The sequence below is a fragment of the Amphibalanus amphitrite genome, unplaced genomic scaffold (assembly GCF_019059575.1).
Source record: "Amphibalanus amphitrite isolate SeventyFive unplaced genomic scaffold, NRLGWU_Aamphi_draft 000001F_arrow, whole genome shotgun sequence".
Lineage (NCBI taxonomy): Eukaryota > Metazoa > Arthropoda > Thecostraca > Balanomorpha > Balanidae > Amphibalanus > Amphibalanus amphitrite.
In genome coordinates this window covers 778,049-799,737 of record NW_024881499.1, presented here as the reverse complement: position 1 = coordinate 799,737, position 21,689 = coordinate 778,049, and the positions used below count along the sequence as shown (strand labels likewise).

Below are 21,689 nucleotides of genomic sequence, written 5' to 3'. Positions count from 1 at the left end.
TGGGAAAAAGAAGCCAGGTAGAAATAAATTTGATACAATTGATCGTCTGCAAAATCATTGTGCGCCAACGAGTTTTCTCAGTAATTCAGCTACCAATTCTCGTGCTTTGTTCAAAGAGATGTTTACAGTGAGGGTCGAACTTAAAAAAAAAACGAACTATAAAGTAAGATAATATAGCCCGGAGTGACCCCGACAAGTTTCCGGACCTGCAAAATGTGAGCTCATGTCTCGAAGCCCCCCAAAATTATCGGCCATAGTTCCTATTCATCCAGTGTATACAGCGCGAGAGACGATCGCATGAAGAGTCGTTTGTGAATTGATGTTTTGTGATTCATTCACCGCCAGAGCAGCTCGAAGTACCTACCTAACTATAGTAGGTACCTATGTAGTTTACGACCGCGTCAAGCCCAATAACAGAGTCAATCTGCAGTCCATACCTAATAATTTGACTCTTATTAGAGGTTCGACTCTTACAGATGTAGGTAATGAAGCCATACACAGAACAAATTAACAGAAAGTGAATGCTCTGAACCATTCGTTCACATAATTCTAATAATTTTTCTGCTTTATAAAAAAATAAAACAATCAGGAAAATTAATATTCTAAATCATTCGCTTTAATAACAAAAAAAAAAATGAACATATAGCATCGACCGCTCAGACACAGTAACGCCGAACATATTGATCAAACCAGCTATCCGTCCATTTATAATTCAGAAACACACTAGGTACCTAATTTGTAAGTCGTGACACATATGCCTACCCACATAGGTAGGGGAAAGTGGGGTATATAAGACGGTCAGGGTAGGTAAGACGGGCACCCCTTCTGCAGACCAAACCAATAGCGCTACGAGCGAGAAAAATTAGGACCAGAATTGCCTTTCCCACTACACACCACCATTGACGTCTGGTGAATTTGTGTTCAGTCAATAATCTTTCATTTTGATTTCTTTAAAACACTCATTTCATTGAAAACATCAATAATGTATTGTGCAAGCTTTTGTGTGCAGCACTGTAGAGTTAAAAACTCGCAATCACTTGTGGTAGGTACATTCATATGCAACCAGTGTTCATTTACCGCGAATTTGCTTTGTCTGCAACAAATTGTCCACACAAAAAATTGTGCTGAACTTCTGACATTGAGTTTGGGGTAAGACGGGCAACTATGAATCCAATGGGTATGTAATGGTGAAAATATTTTTGTTGCTGTAGGAAAAAAGAAGCATTTCTTATAAGAATATATTCGATTCCGATACTCACAAACATGTTAGCAATATTCCTTCGGCACAGTTTATTCTCGAATAATGAATGTGAAAGACGGTTCTACATGGCTTCTGAACATATAGGGCCTATATACGAGCATGAATCTCGTATACTGCCATTTCCGAAGCACTTGAGACCAACGAGCGACTGTATCAATGCGGCTAATCTCGGGCATTTGTTGCGAGCTGTGCTGGTCGTTGAAAGAAGATGGCCGTCTTGCCCTACCCATGTGACCGCCTTACCCCATGGGGTGGGTATGACGGGTTTTTGCAAGGTTTTGCAAAAATAGCCGCAGTTTATTTGTTGAATCAGGTCTAAGTCTCATCTTCTGGCAAATGGAAGTAAAATGTCTAAAAAAGATTTTAACTCAGTTTCCCGTTTCTATGACGTTTCTCACCGGCCGAAAAATGGCTCCAAAGTTAACCCTCGCCGGACCTATTGGTTTTCTACATACGCGCCGGCCGAGGGGGGGGGGGGGGGGGCGGGGGGGGGGGCGGGTACGACCCCCCCTCGCCGTTTCGCCCCTGGTGGAGCTAGCGTGTCGCGGAAAAAACGAGCGTGTGCGCCGTTACGAGACGCAGAGATTGGTACCCGATTTTAAGGTCCTAGGTCAACCGGTGACCTCTGAGGTCAGGTCAAGTGCCCCAAGGTACGGTTCAGTTTTTGGTGAATAACTTCGCAAAAAACGGCCGCAGAGCGCCGATTTTGGCAGCATCGTGTTCGTCTCGCTCAGGCGCGTCGAATGATATACTTTTTGTCCGGGTCAGGTCAACTTGAGGTGTTGACCTCAGGTCAAGGTCAGGTCAGCACCCCCAGGTCACGAAGTTGGTCGAAAGGGGTCATGTCGCATATCATTCGATTCGGCAGGTCTTCCTGAGTCCATTTGGTGGCTTTCCCGACTCGCTAGCTCAATTTGATCAAGAGTTATTGACGAAAAACTAATATGACCTTGATGACGTCATAAATGACGTCACGCAAGGTCAACATTGCCAAAGTGACGCATCTAACCTTGCAAGGAGTGCATAAAATCACGATTCTGTGTGCTTGAGATAGTTGGAGATCGTTCCCGGCGCCAGAATAGCATTTTTCCCCATTGACTTATATACACACAGAAAAATATTGACACCGTTAGCGGTGTAATTGCACAGTACATATCTGAGCACTTGAGGAAAGTTAATTTAGTCCCTTCCCCGCTTAAATTACTCGCGCTTCTAAATGAACACCAGGAAGAAGGTAATAGAACACTGTTAGGAGGGTTGGGTGTTTTACTACGTGTAGCAAAACACCCAACCCTCCTAACAGTGTTCTATTACCTTCTTCCTGGTGTTCATTTAGAAGCGCGAGTAACTTAAGCGGGGAAGGGACTAAATTAACTTTCCTCAAGTGCTCAGATATGTACTGTGCAATTACACCGCTAACGGTGTTAATATTTTTCTGTGTGTAATGGTGAGGTCACGAAAATGACCTGACCTCATATGACCTTTAGGAAAAATCCGAGATATACAAGTTGTGGGACTCATAATGGATACTAGATCCTGCAAGTTTCATTTCCCTGTGACATCTCCTCTGGCAGTGAGGGCGTTGCGAAGTTGCGACATCTGAAGACCGTGCAGAGGTTCACTTATGACGTCATAGGTCAGTGACCTGACCTGACCCAAAAATGCGGTTGGTGTCAAAAGATGCGGCTTGGATCAAAGGTCAGGTATGCCAAGTTTCAGCTCTCTATCGCCAGCGTGTTCGGAACTATCACGAAAAAACTCTATGGGGGGGCGGCACCCGCCCCCCCTCGGCCGGCGAGGGTTAAGGTGCCCGTCTTACCCCACTTTCCCCTACTCAGTCACAAGGCCATTATGAGAAGCTGATGACAAATCAAATTATAAATATCATGCATTAGGATATTATACGATATCGGAGCCATCATGGACCTGGCATCATTATCGCAACTGCAAATGTAAAATAGGCATGCTCCCTACAGCACGAGTGCATCATTTCCACGCGTCACTACGCGATAGTGCACGGCCGTGCAGTCGTTCGGCAATAGACAGTGCAGTGGGGCGGCGTGCGGATAAGCCACTGCGCCGCGCGGTGTGGGGCGCTGGCAGCGACCTTACCGGCTGGTCCATCGCAGCTGGCACAGTCAGATGGGTCGTCAGCGTCAGCACGGGCAGTAACACAGCGCACCGCTCAGCAATACGGCGCCCAGACACATAGCAATCGCTTAGGTATAGATACACGTAACTTTGCGTTTCTGGAGAAATAATGTGAAAACACAAGTTTCTCTAAATAGGTATAGGTACACATATGCACCGATATATCCTTCCAATTCTGAAATTCAGAACAACCTGTTTACTATATGGAAATGCCACCCATATATTATTACATGACGGTACTTGTGTTATGTTTGTAATTAGATTAAAATGTAAACGCAACTACATAGATAGGGTACACCGACTCCTCGCTACTAGCCGAAGTTTCCCATATTTCATGTAAAATGAGTGTCGACCGGCCACTCAGGGGCAAAAAAATACGCAGGCGCCGCAACAAATCAATCATCTTCGTAGCTACTGCAGCCGAATAAAGGTCAGCAGGGTCGTTCAGCAGACACCGAACTGCGCAGGACGCCCACTCGGCCACTCTAATCAGCGAGCCGGGGTCCTCGCACCAGCGGCGGACGGTCCGTCCTGTAGGACCAGAGCAGCGGGGGATTGTGCTGTAGGCCCAGCGGCGAGCCGTCACTACTACAGGACCAGTGGCGGCACGTCCGTCCTATAGGACCAGAGCAGCGGGGGATTGTGCTGTAGGACCTGCGGCGGGCCGTCACTACTATAGGACCCGCGGCGGCCCGTCCGTCCTATAGGACCAGAGCAGCGGGGGATTGTGCTGTAGGACCTGCGGCGGGCCGTCACTACTATAGGACCAGCGGCGGACGGTCCGTCCTATAGGACCAGAGCAGCGGGGGATTGTGCTGTAGGACCTGCGGCGGGCCGTCACTTCTACAGGACCAGCGGCGGACGGTCCGTCCTATAGGACCAGACTCAGAGCAGCGGGGGATTGTGCTGTAGGACCATGAGCGGCAGACCGTCACTACTACAGGACCAGCGGCAGCCCGTCCGTCCTATAGGCCCAGCGGCGGGACGTCACTAGTACAGGACCAGTGGCGGACCGTCACTACTATAGGACCAGCGGCGGGCCGTCACTACTACAGGACCAGCGGCGGACCGTCACTTCTATGTACAGGACCAGCGGCGGCCGTCCGTCCTATAGGCCCAGCGGCGAGTGGTCTGTCCTACAGGACCAGAGGCGGGTGGTCTGTCCTATAGGACCAGCGGCGGATGGTCTGTCCTATAGGACCAGCGCCCAGCGGCGGACCGTCACTACTACAGGACCAGCGGCGGGCCGTCACTACTACAGGACCAGCTGCGTTCCACCGGACCAGCGGTGCCCCACTGGATTACAATACCCTGACCAGAGCGGCGGCTAATCCAACGCCGGTTTACCGACATGCTAGAGCTACCGCCACAGGACCAACACGACCGGACTGCCGGACCAGGGCCGACAGCCAGACCAGACCGGCGCGGTGGACCGGGACCCGGGACCGGTATACCACTGGGCCACTGGCTGGCCATCGGCTGACACCGTCCGTATTGGAGCCGCTTGTTGACATGGCGCGACGCCGTGCTCGAGCTGACAGCGGGGCGGTGAGGGGAGGAGCGCGGCTCCCTGCGGCCTGCGGCCAACCGACCACGGCGCGGCAGTGACAGACCGACGGCGACCTGGAGCCTGATCGGAGTTCCCTGACATTTTGGCAAAATGTGAAATGAGAGAAAGTTCAGCAATCTTTGAAGAAAAATAAGAAAGGATTGTGATTTAGTTTTTTTCTTACTCGCCGGAGCCTAACTTTATTTAAATAGGTAGATACAATCGACACCGTCATCTTGGGATAATGCCAGCCAAGAGAGTCCATCCCCAGGTGACCCTGCCCCGGCTGACCCAGAGGACATGGTCCTGCCCCGGCTGACCCAGAGGTCGTAACCTTGCCCCGGCTGACCCAGAGGACATGGTCCTGCCCCGGCTGACTCAGAGGACATGGTCCTGCCCCGGCTGTCCCATAGGTCGTGACCCTGCCCCGGCTGACTCAGAGGACATGGTCCTGCCCCGGCTGTCCCATAGGTCGTGACCCTGCCCCGGCTGACCCAGAGGACATGGTCCTGCCCCGGCTGACTCAGAGGATGTGATGTGACCGTGGCCCCACCGACCGCGGCTACCTAGAGGATGTGACTACGGCCCACAGCCTCCACATGGCCCCGGCCGACCCCGGCTGACCCAGAGGTCGTAACCCGACCCCGGCCGACCCAGAGGCCATGACCCGGCCCCGGCTGCCCCAGAGGTCGTGACCCGGCCCTGGCTGACCCATAGGTCGGGACCCGGCCCCGGCTGACCTGGCGGGGCTGGGCGAACGTGTAGGTGACCTGCTGGGTGCGGACCGACACCATATCGGCCATGCGTTCGACGGTGGCCGAGCGTCCTCGGGTCAAAGCGTCACCGGGCCGCGGACGGACGGACAGACGGACAGACGGCGGAACGACGGCCGCCAACCGAGGACCGCGGCCGACTGGGCCGCCGCTCGAGTCCAACTGGCCGGTGCCGGGCCGTCCGCGCGCCGCCAGCCCACATCGATCGAGTTCCCTCCCCTAACCCGGTCCCGTCGCGCACACCGCTCTGAAGGCCGGCCGCGGCCACTTGTTGGCGATGCACACACGGCCGGGAGCGCTGCCCGGCCGGCGGACAGGTGTGTGCAACGGCGCCGCCACGGTAGGCCGACAGGGCTCCGGCCGACGGCGCTGGTACTGGGGGCGGGCAGGGGAAGACCCCGCCACTGGTGGGGAGGGGTGCGGTCAGGGAGCTTTATGCATGACATGAGAGTAGTATGGGGACGGAGAGCTGTCAAAGCCGGCACTCACGTAAGAAGGAAGGTCTCCTCGTCCGGAACGCGCCGATGGAGTGCGAACATGACGCGTCCTCCGGGACGGCAGCACCAGCGCACCGTCAGATGTCGCCACCGCCCGGACGCCGCTCTGAGAGCAGTCACGGCACGGAATTGGGGGCCACGGACCTGGCGGAGGCGGTCCACAGACCCGGCGGAGTCCGCACTGAGGGGAAGGGGCACAAGCCCGACGGAGCCGGCACGCCGCCGACGTCGACAGGCGTCCCTGTCGAACTGAGCCGCCGACGGGCGGTCAGTGGCGGCCACCCGAGGCCGCCACAGCTCCGGCGGCAGGCGACAATCGGCGACCTGACCTGGCGCGGGAGGGGGGTGAGACCCGGCCCTGCTCCGGTCCCGTCCGTCCCGAGCCGCCGCCGATAGACGCTCGGCCGTGACCGGGCAGCGGGTCAGGTCAGGTCAGGTCAGCCGGCGCCGCGTCGGCCGCTTCTGACGCCCCTGCGTACGGCGGCCACAGCTGGCTGACGGGCGGGACGGGGGAGGGGGAGGGAGCGGCTGAGCCGCACACCGCACCGCGCCCAGCACCGGGTGACGGCGCCCGGCGCAAACGCCCGCTCACGGCACGCACACCGTCCACCGAGTGAAACTGTCAGCGGCGCACCCCGCCGCACACCGACATCTCTCCGCCACCAGGCAGACATATTACGCCAGACATTTCCAGATTTAGTACCACCAAAATTGGATGTGAAACTTCGTCACCGAAATGCTCAATTTTCAGCTCCCAAGCTGAAATTGACGATCAAACATCAGATTAAGTCACCCGTGTCCGATGTGGCGCAGCATGGACCGGTGCCAGGCGCCGGCCCATTCGGTGCCAGAAAACCGACGCTCATAACACCTTAGTCACCGCCCAGCCCAACTCTACCTAGACCCGGCCAGCTGCTCTCAACTCGACGCTCCATGGCTACCGCACGCCGCCGTGGCCACTCTGCGGGACCGGCCCCGCCGCCGCGCGGGCCCGGGCCCGTTGTTTATTGACCTCGGGGGTCGTCATGGCGGCCGCGCCGGTGGCTCTGCCAGGAGCGGCACCGACAGACAACGGGCGGTCGCACCGGGGCCGGGGCCGCCATGCGGCTAATTCTGGCGCACCTGCACTCCGCCGAGCTGAGAGACAGGCACAGCCAGCAGAGAGCGGGGCTAGAACGGGGCTGAGAGGGGGGGGGGCGAGCGGGGCTGGGAGGGGACTGCGTGAGCAGGGTCACTCGAATGTTGTGTGACTACGTAGTGGCAGTATAATGTCTTCATCAAGTGTCAATAAACTAACTAACTCAGCTCGCTAAAGATACCGACATCGAAAATAGCAAATGAAGCGATATGATGACTAAACTACTGAAAACCAGTTCTGTCAGATGTGTTCACTATCATGGCTTATATTGCATATTGAGTAAAATAATGACATAAACTGAGCACGGTCATCAGTCTTATGGCGTTTCCAGCTAATATCAGGAACTCTAACAAGCATTACCATGATCACTTTCCTTCCTGAATAGTAACAAACTAGGGTGTAAAAATTCGACTGCGTCAGCTCGCCAGCAGTGGATCACAGATTAACGTCATACACCTGTCCACAGAGCCGCCCACTGAGCACCGGCCACGCTCTATGACGGACACCAGTACACTGCACTCGGTCCCACAGGGACAAACGTCCCGCACCAGTCCCCTACGGCCCGCCAACGAGTACAGCCCATCCACAGGGAGACAGTCCTTCAGTGGACAACACACTACTGCGTCCGGTCCCCTGGGGATAGACGCCACTCAATACGGTCCCTCCCACAGGGACAGCTAGCGAGACGCGGCGCGCGGGCCGACCCTGCCGGGCAGTCTGTCCGTAACCAGTCGCCACGGCTGGCGGTCGGCTCGTGGGACTCTCCGGAGCGGCGGCACCATCCCACGACGCCGACTCCTGACACTGCTGGGTGACCGTCCTCACACCATCGACTGACTGTCCTCCACACTAGTGAGTGACCGTCCTCACACCGCCGGCTGACTGTCCACACTAGTGAGTGGCCGTCCTCACATCACTGAGTGACCATTCTCACACTACTGAGTGACCGTCCTCACACTATTGAGTGACAGTCCTCCACAGTCCACACCGCCGACTGACCGCCCTCCATACCACTGAGAGACCGACTCCACTTCCGGGAGCCAACAGCACACCGCAGACCGTTCCCGGACCACCGACTATCGCACCGCAGACCGTTCCCGGACCGCCGACTATCACACCGCAGACCGTTCCCGGACCACCGACTATCACACCGCATACCGTTCCCGGACCACCGACTATCACACCGCAGACCGTTCCCGGACCACCGACTATCACACCGCAGACCGTTCCCGGACCACCGACTATCACACCGCAGACCGTTCCCGGACCACCGACTATCACACCGCAGACCGTTCCCGGACCACCGACTATCACACCGCAGACCGTTCCCGGACCGCCCAGTATCACACCGGCGCCTCGGCGGCCTCCCGCTCCCGCGCACGCCGCTCGTTCCGTCTGAGGAAGAAGGCCTTGCCGCCCTCGTAGGTGGTGATCATGATGGCGCAGGCGGGCGCCACCTTGACCACGCGCGGCACCAGTCCGGCGAACAGGCCCGGCACGCCGGCGCGCCCGTGGATCTCGCGCAGGGAGGCGAGCACACCGCCCGGCCGCGGTGGCCGGCCGCCGCCCGAGTCCGGCGCGCCCAGCCGCTGGCCGAACTCGATCTGCCAGTGCGTCTTGACCACGTCGAACGGCAGCGTGACGACGGCGGCCACCGTGCCGGCCGCCGAGCCGGCCGCGAAGCTGAACAGCGCCGACGGCGTCTGCTGGCCGGCGGCCAGCTTCAGACCCTCGTAGCCGGCCCAGTAGACGGCCGAGAAGGGCACGTCGCGGATCAGCGTGGGCGTCAGGCCCTTCCAGAGGCCGCGCACACCCTCCTCGCGCAGCAGCACGCGCACCGCGCCGCCCAACTCCGTGTAGCGCATCCGCTGCGCCTGCATGCGCGTGCGCACCAGCTCGAGCGGCGCCACCAGCGTGCTGGCCCAGACGCGCGCCGCCGCGCCGGCCACCATGGGCACCCAGGCCGGCTGCGGCGAGGCGGCCGAACCGAACCGGGCGCGCAGGTACTGCCGGCTCTGGTCGTACGTGGCGAAGTACACCACCGTCGACGGGATGGCCGACACCAGCGTGGGCGAGAGGCCGCTCCACAGCGAGCGGACGCCCTCGGCGCGCGCGATCTGCAGCGCCGCGTCCACCGAGCCCGTGTAGACGGGCGGGCACGGCCGGCGGTACCAGCTGGTGGCGGCCGGCTCGGCGGCGCGGCAGGCGGCCGCCGGGCCGCACCCGGACGCCGCGCCGCCGCTCTGACCGTTCACACAGATGCACAGGTGGTCCATGAGGCCGTTACAGTAGAGGAAGCAGCGCTGCGCCGAGCGCGCCCGCTGCTGCGCCTGCATGCGGATCTTGACGACGTCGAGCGGCGTCATGGTGACGCTGGTGAGGACGGCGCCCGTGCACGATGCGGCCATCTGCTGCGCCGCCGACGCGCCCAGCACCGGGTCGTCCACGCTGAGTGGCTGGCGCGCCATGTCCGTGTGTGCCGCGGCGCCGCTCACCGTCCGGACGGCCTGCAACCGAGCGGGCCATCAGCGCGCGCGCCGCCGCCGCCGCCGGCCGCCCGGCGCCCAAACACAGGGGCAGCGGCACCGGCCGACTGACCCCGTCCAGTGCGGGCGACACGACACAGAGACAGTACACAACACAACCCGGCGCGAGGCGCCAAGGCCACCAGAGGTAACGAGCACCGTCGATTAAAACCGAAACAGGAAATGTTGGTAATAAAGTACCCAACTGTACAATGGTAGGTACGGATTAGCTGCAGCATGTGCTGTAGCACGCAAGGATCACAAAAAAATAATATACCACGGTGCGTAATATATCCGCAGGTGTTCACTAAATCCCACATTCTGCCATACATTCATTCAGTCGCGTGAGGACAAAGGTGCTATCTTTGCAAAGTGTATACATATACGGTTTTGGTTTTCGGAAAATGTAGCCCAAGTTCAAGCGTCGAGAAAAATGCATTAAAATAGAAACGGAAGCACAGCAGATAACAAACGTCTGACAATCTGGTGTTTCTATCTCAAATGATACCACCAACCCGTCTCCACAACAAAGTCTTAGACTAGAAATATGTTCAAGGACGACATCTTGTCCTTGGAGCTTTTTTTAAGCTTTTATTTCTAAAGAATCGTGTGGTTAATTGTCAGTCCCAAGCGTCATCCAGTGAGGGTAGGTCTCAGGTCTCGGTGGCCGGCGCGGGCGGCCGCACGGAGGCTGAGGGCTGGGACTGGGCGCTGAGGGCCCGGACTGGGCACACACACGGTTTGTTTGTGGAACAGCCGCCGCCCCGGAGGCGCGGTAAACAGCGTCAGTCGGCCGGCACAGAGCCGTCTGAGGCTGAACCCGCCGCACAGAGCCGTCTGAGGCTGGACCCGCCGCACAGAGCCGTCTGAGGCTGGACCCGCCGCACAGAGCCGTCTGAGACTGGGCCGCCGCACGGGCTGGAGTGGCGCAAAGGTCGAGTCTACGCTCCACTCAATGTCCCGCGAACTAGCGGTGCATACAATAGGAAAACAGCAGCGGCTGGACAATAGAGCAGCAATGGAACTGCTCAGCTGAAATGGACTCAGGAGCAGCACAGATTTGCTAATTGTGCAGTTAGTTATGCACTCTCGAAGAAGTGATTCACTGATACCTTTCCAAGTGGAAATATGATGCCTTCTGGGAACTAACGGGCCATGGGGGGGGGGGGGATAGACTGGTGAAGTGGCGAATGGTGGGGGTTATCTATAACAAGAAGTATGTGGTACTGTTTGGGAATAGATGAAGCAGATATGAAACATAGTGTTCCGGAGTTTTTAACACTGACTAGAAATAGTGAATGCATTGTAAAAAAGTTCATTTACTTACATGAAAGAATAAGTAGGTAGGTAGGTACCTATTCAGCCACTGCCCACTGGCAATGGCAAGAGGCATGGGATAGGCTTACACAAAATACAAAATGAGCTTTGTAAAAGAAGCTGTTTTGCAGTTGATTTCTATCATAAAACTTTAAAAACATGGGCGTAACCACCGCGCTGGAACGCTGGAAATTCCAGCCCATTTTTGGGATGCTGAAATGCCGCCCCCGGTAGAGGAAGTCTGCAATTGCGGGACTCACGGACTTCAAAACCAAGAAAAAACGGCACTGCTCGGTCCACTATACGCCTGACCTCAACGTGCCGCTCCTCACTAAAATAACTAGGTGCCCTCTACACGCCGCCCCTCCCAGATGTCCTTCCGCCCCTCCGCACCAACTTCCCCTCAAGTTCCTCGGAGCTCTCTATGTGCCGCCCCTCACAGAACCCCGCCGCACTCAATGTGCCGCCCCTCCGCATATAGCTCTATCGCCGTCTGTGCCGCCCTCCCCAGAGTACCTCGGCGCTCTCTATGTGCTGCCCTCGCCACAACTTCCCGCCGCCCTCAATAAGCCGCCCCCCCCCCCCCCAATGCTCTATCGCCATATGTGCCCCCACCCCCCGAAGTGCCTTGGCGCCCTCTATGTGCCGCCCCTCACCACAAACCCCGCCGCCCCCAATGTGCCGCCCCTCGGCCCTCCCCACAACGCTTTACCACCGTCTGTGCCGCCCTCCATAAACGCCTTGCCGCCCTCCCCAGAGTATCTTGGCGCCCACTATGTGCCGCCCCTCGCCACAACACCCCGCCGCCCTCAACAAGCCGCCACTCCCCACAATGCTCTATCGCAGTCGGCGCCACCCTCCCAAGGCACCTTGCCGCCGCTACGTGCCGTCCCTCCCCAGACGCCTTTCTGCCCTTACGCGCCTCCCCTTCCCAGAATGCGTCAAAACGTTTAATGATTCGCCCCTCCCTATAACGCTCCATCGACGTCTGTGCTGCTCTCGTCAGGCGCTGTGCCACCTCTCCCCGGAATGATAGCCCTCGCTGGCCCGGGGGGGGGGCGTTTTTCGCCCCTAACGCTGGCGAATATTTCGGCGATAGCTCAGTCAGGGGTGCTTAAATTGCTGCTGTTTACATATAATAACTACGCATTGACTTGGCGAATTGTGCTGAAACGTCTCCGATAGGTGAACATCGTGCGAACCGGGGGATTCATAATTACACCTTTCCGTGCTTCTATCCTCAGGATACTGAAATCCTTCTCCTCCACGCCGCAACCCCCCTCCGGGCTGGACAGGCAACTTTATCTCATGCGGGCTGCTCCCTTGGAGCGGCACCGCTGCTCCTGAGGGAGCGCACCCCGTAGCCGGGTGCAGTGAGTGCCTTGGGGCTGGGTGGCCTGTCCCCTGGACGGGCTCAGCCCCGGCGACTCATAGGGTGCCTGCCCAGACCAATGTCTCCCCCTAATTCCTATCATCCTTCCGGCTCTGCAATGGTCTTGTCGACCGAAAGGGCCTAACCCAACAAAACAAACAAACAAACAAACGATTCATAATTCCATGGCTAGGTATCACAGTTTGGTTGCTACTCTTAACGTGCGCAAATGAAGGACGTGCGCACGTTTTGGCGGGCTCTGTATGCTGCCCAACACAAAGTGTTACATTTTGGGCTCGATAAGTCTAAGGGATTCGCCTATGCGAATTCAGCCCATGAGAGCGTCAGGTGAGACGCTCTGATCGCAAACAACCATCGAAGTCGCGAAATGGCCCTGTGTGATTGCTTGATGTAAGTATTCCGAGCCAACGAGTAGTGCCCTGAGCGCGCAGCAAGACTCAAGAGTAAAGCTGAGCACTTGAAAGAGTCCTCGGTCTACTGTGGGGCCCTTGAGTGGGTGAGGTCTTTGTGAGGTCTTCAAAAACGGCCGCAGAGCCGCGATTTTGGCAGCATCGTGTTCGCCTTGCTCAGGCGCGTCGAATGATATACGTTTCGTTTGGGTGAGGTCAACGTAGGGTGTTGACCTCGGGTCACGGTCAGGTCAGCGCCCCTAGGTCACGAAGTTGGTCGAATGAGGTCATATCGCATATCATTCGATTCTGCAGGTCTTCCTGAGTCCATTGCTGGCTTTCCCGACCCGCTAGCTCAATTTGATCGGGAGCTATTGACGAAAAATTCATATGACCCTAATGACGTCATAAATGACGTCATGAAAGGTCAACATTGCAAAAGTGACGCACGGAACCTTGCAAGGAGTGCATGAAATCACGATTCTGTGTGCTTGAGATAGTTGGAGATCGTTCCCGGCGCCAGAATAGCAGTTTTCAATTTGCCCTATTGACTTATAATGGTGAGGTCACGAAAATGACCTGACCTCATATGACCTTTAGGAAAAATCCGAGATATACAAGTTGTTAGTTTCCTAATGGATACTAGGTCTTGCAAGTTTCATTTCCCTGTGAAAGCTCCTCTGGCAGTGAGGGCGTTGCGAAGTTGCGACATCTGAAGACCGTGCAGAGATTCACTTATGACATCATGTGATCATAAGTCAGTGACCTGACCTGACCCGCAAATGCGGTTGGTGTCAAAAGATCCGGCTTGAATCAAAGGTCAGGTATGCCAAGTTTCAGCTCTCTATCGCCGGCGTGTTCGGAGCTATCGCGAAAAACCCCTATGGGGGGGGGGGCACCCGCCCCCCCCCCCTCGGCCGGCGAGGGTTAATGCCGCCCCCGGAGGGAGTTTATTTCCAGCCCATTTTTTGAGGAGTGATTACGCCCCTGTTTAAAAAATCGCCTCAATTTAATAGTTTACTTGAAAACTACAAGAAATAACAAGTCAAGCACCATACATGGATTGATGATGTCAGGTTTTATCAAGGGAGGGTGGGGTTAACTTTTGCGATATAGCCTCGCAGCTGGTGCGCCCTGTCACTCCAAATCATCGGGGTTAACTTTTGTTGGTTAGGTCTGTTAGGTCTGACTCTGAATTTCTATATTGTCAATGGATGAACATTTGGATGAACATAATTGAGCCCATCATCAAGATTCAGGCAGTGCCTTTGCTTAGGATTTGGGAACTAGCCACATGTGCCCAAATGAAGGCAAAAATATAGCATATATTGATATTGATATGTAGGTACTCTGTATTCACCATTGGTCATGGCATAGACTCTATCACCTTTTCAGGCACAACTTCAAAAAGCTACAGGCCAAATTTAAAAAGTTTTACTTCAAAATGAGCATGAGCTTTTTAAATTTAGTCTTAAGCTTTTTGAAATTGTGCCTAAAAAGGTGTAGATACTGTATTATGATATCAAGTTTAGTCTATGGTCATGGTAACAATGATTGATTAGAAATGCATCTTTTGATATTCTCATTCTCATTCTCACTTTGATATTCTTTTGATATGCTCTCATAGCTTGTTGAAAGATAACTGGTAACTGTTGAACTCAGTGGCACTCCTCCAAAATTCCCAAGTTCTCAATAGAGAAGCAGCGCGATGCCACTTTGACTTGACATATTTCCGCATGTCTCAAAACATTTGTCATCACGTCAAGTAGAACAAAAAGACTTGGACATCAAAAGCTAGCCACCTACAAAAAAAGCACTACAAAACCTGAACCTAAGCAAAAATCAAACATCCAATCTGACAGCAGATATTTCAGCAATCATTGTCCCCCTTTGACGAGTCAGTGTTGGTGTTCACTGTTACATAATGATGAGCACAATTCACAAACACCATCTTTTTCCTGATATTTTACACCCTCATGAATTGGAAATGGACCCACCCTCAAAAGATTCATTTCTATCATCTATGAAGGAAAAGCTGAAGAAATAATATCAAATATGTGTTTCGAGGAGGCCACGGTTGAACCTCGGGGGCTGAGGCTTGAGGATCGGATTAGCTGGCACGCCGCCAGTATTACCAAAAATGGGCATGCAAGAGGGATGTATTCTCACCTGTCCGCCCTTTCGGCGTTATTTGCGAGGACCACAGAGGCAGTGTCAAGCTCAGACAGTGTGGAAAACGAGTCGAACGATATGCTGAGTCCGCCCACCAGTCCTCCGCGCTGTGTTGTGTACATGGCGATACACTTGTGGCGCACCTGAGACACGGCGGGCGCTACACCAGTTCCACCTGTTGGCGCCGAGTGCAGACTGGAGCGCTGCCGTACGGTGGGCGCGAGCGGGGCGCGGAACGGTGCCAACTAAAGTCACAACCGACGATCTGACGCAAAACCGGCCAGCTGCCAAGTGTCAACATGAGAAGGAGTCGTGTCGTGTTATCACATGCTTCGCATGCCGAAGATGATATACGACAACGCCGCCGCCGGCCGCCGATCCCGACCTGTCGCCCTTGCAGCATGGCAGGTCAGTCCGTTCAGCGTTCCTGAGATTGTTCGCTGGCGTTTTTGTTGTGCACCTAGATCAGGGCCTCAGCCCTCAGGGATGGAGAATGGAGATCTGTCAAAATTTCAAGGGGCGGGGGGGGGGGTCCAGGCCGGGCAGATGGAGGCGGGCTGGAAGGCCCGCTGGATGCAGTAGCATATGGGCATTGGGCGTCGAATCCGGGGAGACGGGGGGCGCCCCCCCCCCCCCCCCCCAGTCGAGGAATCCGGGTTGACGTCCTCCGCAAAAATATCCCCATGAATGATTTAAAAAGTGACCAATGAAATTGGTCTATTGTCGTTTTGGGATGAAATTGCGGATGCCTACTCGTATCTATACAAATTGAATCATGCGAATTGCTGGCACTGTACCCTTGCTTACAGGGCTGCGGAGGGATTGATTTTGATAACTCCGACTCCGGCTTAAAAAAAAAAATCGCTCGGAGACCGGAGTCCGGTGTCCCCACTCCATCTCCGATCACGGCATCCCTCAGCCCGCATCGGAGTGAAAAACTTGTGATGTGATGCTTTTGTCTCTTTGAACGTTTCTTGGCACATTAAAAGATTACAATACCTACGAGGTGCAGCTCTGGACTGTCCGTCTTAGGTCCTCGACACGGGGAGCCAAAGCTCCAGTTGAAGGGGCGACACATCCAACAATTGGGCTGAAGATCTGTCCCAATCCCAATTCCCAAAGTCTCAAAGTGGGACAACAGCTTGCAGAGACCACACATTTTGTGTAGGATATTCGCAATAGTCAAGACCTTCAGCTCACTCTCAAACGGCCCTCTTCCTGTTCGAGGCCATCCGACAGCAGAACTCAGAAGGTCTCACTATGGCCTTTGAAAGCTTGATGCTTGAGGGTGAGAGGACCTCGTCCTGCGTCTCAGAGAGCCCAGGAGGATTTAAAGGGACCCTCCCACCTTCAAAAAAGTTTATGAATTGGCATGAAAGTGATGTCGCTCGGTTCAGAAACAGCGAAAACGAATATCTACCAAATTTCACCGAAAAATATTCACCGGTTTTCAAGATATTAGACTTTTACTTTTGTTTACTTTTTTGGGATATCCGCTGTTCCGAGCGACTTTATTTCATAGAAGTGCGGCGTTTGCGGCAGATGTTGCGCGCAAATAGCATATACCACAGCGTGCTACAAAACGTTTTAGTCAAACATTTAGAAATCGTTAGATATCTGCGCTGACGTCACACATTCAGAGGGGTATTCCTAAGCATTAGCCCCTCTGAATCAAAATGCTGCAATTTTGAAATTCAATATTTCCTATTTAAGGCATTTCTCGATGTTGTGAGTGCCGAAACCGGTAATTGTGAGCCAGGGACCCCATTTTGGCTATCTCAACTCAAATCTAATGTTAAGGTGGGAGGGTCCCTTTAAGTGAGTCAGGCTCCTGGCTACCCCTATTAGTGGCGGGGGGGGGGGCTGTTTACGACCCCCCCTGATATCTCGAGATCTAACGGGCCGATTTTCAAAATTCAAACGGCATTCGATTTCGCTCAACGTTATCTACATTTCTAAAAAATAAAAATTAAAAAATGTCAATAGGGGGGTAGAGGGGGGTAAAAACGGGCAAATTGCAGATACATTTTAGACTGTTTATCACGGCCAGGTTTCTGAACCAATCTTAACGCAACTTTTGCCGATCGATAGAAAATGAACCAGGAATTTCACATGGATCCTAAAAATATGCATTTTCAAAAATCATAGGCGGATACAGATCATTGAGAAATGAGATTGGGGGTAAACAAAAAGTATAGTAAATAAGGTTTTTGTTCGTACTGTTTCTAAAAAGGGTGGTAATGGTCTTGTTATGTTACAATTTTCTTATGAGAGAACGACTACAATTGTATTGGTCATGCATAGGCGGTGTCAGGGCACCTATGTTGGGAGGTAAAACATAACCCCCCTTTTTGGACGCCTGGATCCGCCTATTATAGCAAAAACGTGTCAAAAGAGGATGCACAATAACTTTGTATATGTTATCACATGATACCTTTCATTCACTGTTCGTAAAACTGGTGCATACAGTTATAATACATCAGCATCGTGCCATCTTCGCCCAAATGACTCGCTTCACGAATAGGACCCCCCAATTCCCAGTGCCCTGGAGCCGCCCCTGGTAAAGTTATGAACTTGAAATTTTCAGGGAATGTGCCCAATTTAGTTTTAGGAAAAGTCAGAAAATTTCAGCATCGTAGCTTCAGCGGTTTCGGAGATATTCCCGAAAAACCTGAGGGGTGGATGAAAACAACCCCCCTGCCACTAATAGGGTTAACCCGCGCCCCACGGGGAGGGGGGGCTATTCATAGCCCCCTCCCGTTTTTCTGCAATAACTTCCAAACCACTTGACGTATCGACGCCAAACTTTCAGTACCTTCGGCTGCATCAATTTGACACCTCATGTCAAAATTTTAACTTCGCAGCTACCATAGGTCGGCCGGAAATGACGTCAGAGTGACGTCATGTTCGGCCGATTTCGACACAAAACATTGAACCACGGCAATCGCTCCCAAGAGCTCAGTTTTTAAGCTAGATCCAATTTCTTTGCATGAAAGGACTCAGAATTGACTGCGCCATCAAACTGCTATCTCGGAATTTCAAAATTTTGAAAATTTCGAAAATTTTATATAATAATATTCCAAATTTATATTTTTATATTTTTTTTTTTAATTGACTTTTCGAAAAAAATCACTCGGTCAGTCGGTGTAGCTATGGTAGAAATTGAAACCTTTTATGAGGTAAGGTCACTTGAAGTGACCTAGTGACCTGACCTTGAATGATCTTGGTTTGAAATGTTCACAACATGTGTAGAATTGATGCATGATAAGGTGTGTGCGCCGCCGTTTTTGACATATTCGCGAAAAACCACGGGGGGGAGGTTCAACCCCTCCCCCCAGCAGGGCGCGGGTTAATGGTCGCGGCCATCATTGAATCACACGTTGCACCATATAGCTAATGCTACGGTAGTTCATAACCGAAGGTTTGTTGTCAATAGTTAAAACACTATTCTTTAGAATTGTATTTTTCTATTGAAAAACAAATCTGAGTTCCCTGACAATTTGGCAAAAGCTGCCTGAGATCAGTACAACTTGATGCTCGAGAAAACGGTTGTTCCAAAAATTCTGATTTTTTTTTTAGGATTTCTAGTGGGCCAGGTGATCTGCGTTCTGGTGTGGGTCTCCCCTCCGCGGGCAATCTGGTGCACGTGTCACGTGACTTTGAAAATTCCCGTGTTAACCCGCGAGTTGCTGGGGGGGGGGGGCGTTAAACGCCCCCACTTTTTTCGCCGGGCCATAGCATAAAAACGGCGCGCCGCAGGCGCGCCAAATTTTGGGTACCTGTAGGGAATTGATTGAAGTTTATTGTGACAAAGTTTCAAAAAAATCGGTCGGAAAATTTTTGAGATATCGAGGTTTTAGTGACGTCATGATTTCTGAGTTTTCGACCAAAAACGGCATATGTTCAAAAAATCATATAAAATCACAGAATAGACATAAAGACATGCCATAAACGCCATTAGACTGCCAATACCATGATCGATCAAATGGCTATCTTCGATTATTGATTATCGTTCCGCATTTTCCATAATCTTGAACTGAATCTTGGCAATTTTTCGTGACTACTTCACGACCATGATACATGAATTTATTAAATTGAACTTTTTGACCCAAACACGTACACATATGATTAAATGAATGTCACCATCGTGTTCTACGCCCCAAATTACCTATAAAACATGTGTCACAGGCTGCGAATATCAGTTTTGATTTTCGGGCATATGTGCCTACCCGGTTGACCTGACCTTGACCCTGACCTATGCTTGACTGACCCCTACATGGAGCTGACACTCTTGTAGGCCTTATAAGATGGATTGTGCACCGTTTTGACAGAGTTTATGGCGAGAGGCGCCCATTGCGAAGTCCTGAAGTCCATGCTACTGAAAGCCCGATTTCAGGTGTTTGACCTGACCTTGACCCGACCTGTGACCTCAAAATTCAACTTTAAAGTACTCATCTGAAGCATCTCGTCGCGTTCTTTCGTTTGCCGCCTCGTGCGTTTCGCTGCGCCTGTTGGTTCTCGAGTTATCGGCTGGGGGCGTTTAACGCCCCCCCCCCCCCCCAGCAAACGGTGGGTGGCGAAATACCCCAGCAACTGCCGGGTTAAGCCAATGGGCAAACTGAAAATATCTTGCTACGATGAAGTTTGGGGGGGGGGGGCTGGAATCCCCGTGGCACCTTGGTCCACGAGGATGCACGTCCACGTCCACGTCCCTGCTATTCACATATGGACCAGTGAAGCTCAGTACACGCCAAGTCTCGGCTGTGGGTAAGCCGTTTGGCATGGTCGGTCCGGCGCGGGGTCCGTTTTCCGTCTGTTTCGCAGCTGCTCCGACTGGTTTGTGAATCAGGGCCGCCACGGCCGCGAGTCGTGTGTGTACATATGCCTACATAGTCCGTTCTCACTGGAGCCGTCTCAGCTGCTGCCGCCACGGACCCCACCCTGCAGCGGAGCCGCGCGCAAAGGGAATGTAAACCACCTACCTATAGTGACGTTGTAGCCCATGAAGGATGAAGGGATGAAAATTACTTATCAATTTCTGGACCTTTCCGGAGACAGGTCGGCACTGGGCATGGCCTAAGACTCCTATGGGAAGAAACTCGGATCATGAAGTCGTTGATCTTGAGATGATATTCGGTATTTTCGGTTATCTTTGTTAGTTAGCGCGTTCACGTACGGCATCTACTATTCGATGTAGACCAATGAGTGTGGGCCTCGAATAGATGTCATCTGGGATGTGAAGCACACGCCGCCTCAGGTACGTTTAAACTTGCCTTTTCGAGGTGTTTTATTTGACATAGGTATTTTGTTTTTCTTCCTCGGCTACACCTCACACGGGAGGATGAACTTAAGCGTCCTCAGTTGCTCACTGCTCAGAGTGGTAGTGATGGGAATCCACAACAGGCTCAACATTGACTAAAACAGTACTTTGCACTTTTGCAAGCGATTTGTGATTCCACATTGCGACTGTGGTAGACGGTTAACGGTGTCACGGACGGACTTCACCAGGCCGGTTAGCGATGGTACCGGCACGACATCCCTCCAGTTTACACGTCCCAGCTGGCAGGGCTCCCGCCCCTCCAGCTCCCGCCCCTCCAGCTCCCGCCGATCCAGCTCCCGCCCCTCCAGCTCCCAGCTCACAGGGCTCCCGCTGTCCCCTCCAGCTCCCGCCCCTCCAGTTCCTAGCTCATGGAGGGCTCCCGCTGTCTCCGCAGCTCCCCGCCCCAGCCGGCGGCGCTCCCGCCGCGGCGCGGCACCTACCGGTCGTCGCCAATCATGGTTTGCAGCTCCACCGGGTCGTCGTATTTCCGGGAGTGTCTCAGTCGTTCCCAGGCGGTCCACGGTGCCCGCGGCATGGCTCGGCTCGGCCGGACGGACACGGAAGGGACGCTCGGCTCCGGCGGACCCGCGCTCACCTCTCACACATGGCACCTCTCGCCCGTCACCGCTATCCGCCGATGTAGCGCCGCTGTCACTGTCACTGTCACCGCGGAAAGCACGGCCACTGCACCTCACATCGCGTCCGGCGGCGGCGAGCGGGTCAATCAGCGAGCCGCCGCGCCCGGCTGCTGCTGCTCACTGGGGCTCTGTCGGGCACACGGGGCTCGGCGCGCTCCCCGCCCGAGGCGACAGGTGCTCGGCGCGCCGACTCCACTGGGGAGCGGCGCGGACGGGCTCCGCGGTAACCGGGCGCCGCCGGCCCGTACCGCCGCGCCGTGGCTCACTTTCACGGGCCTCACGCCGCGCCGAGCTGCTGGTCGGCGGACCGGACCGGCACTGCGCTCCCCGCGCGTCCCACTGCTGGGCCGGAAAACGGGCCCGCACTGCCGGCACTGAAGCGGTAAACGGTGAACGCTCCCCGCGCGTCCCACTGCACTGGGCCGGAAAACGGGCCCGCACTGCCGCCACTGGAGCGGTCAACGGCGAACGCTTCACGCCGGCCGCCGCGCCGCGCCGCGCCGGTCGGAGTCGCGGTGCCGCGCCTGCAGTGGTCGCGGCCGGCGCTGAGCGGCCACTGCAGGCCG

General features: G+C 54.4%; 2 protein-coding genes across 4 annotated transcripts in view; both read right to left on the bottom strand.

Moving 5' to 3' along the window:
- LOC122382159 (transmembrane protein 47-like) overlaps positions 1 to 15,357 on the bottom strand; it is a 72,151-nt gene extending 56,794 nt beyond the window's left edge. Inside the window, exons 1-2 of one of the 3 annotated variants that reach the window (XM_043367429.1) lie at positions 5,702 to 5,828; positions 3,374 to 3,390 (exon numbers count right to left, since the gene is read on the bottom strand). In XM_043367429.1, coding sequence (XP_043223364.1) covers positions 3,374 to 3,390; positions 5,702 to 5,764 — 80 coding nt within the window. In that variant the 5' untranslated portion in view covers positions 5,765 to 5,828. Of the gene's footprint in view, positions 1 to 3,373; positions 3,391 to 5,701; positions 5,829 to 6,223; positions 6,289 to 15,162 lie in introns of those variants that run through there. The other 2 variants (XM_043367342.1, XM_043367514.1) reach the window with 2 other exon arrangements.
- Positions 7,610 to 21,455, bottom strand: LOC122382369 (solute carrier family 25 member 40-like). The gene is made up of 2 exons (XM_043367635.1): positions 20,926 to 21,455; positions 7,610 to 9,876 (listed from the first exon to the last, which is right to left on the bottom strand). The coding sequence occupies exon 2, from the start codon at positions 9,835 to 9,837 to the stop codon at positions 8,713 to 8,715; it is 1,125 nt and encodes a 374-aa protein (XP_043223570.1). The 5' UTR covers positions 9,838 to 9,876; positions 20,926 to 21,455; the 3' UTR covers positions 7,610 to 8,712.
- Positions 21,456 to 21,689: the final 234 nt, after the last annotated feature.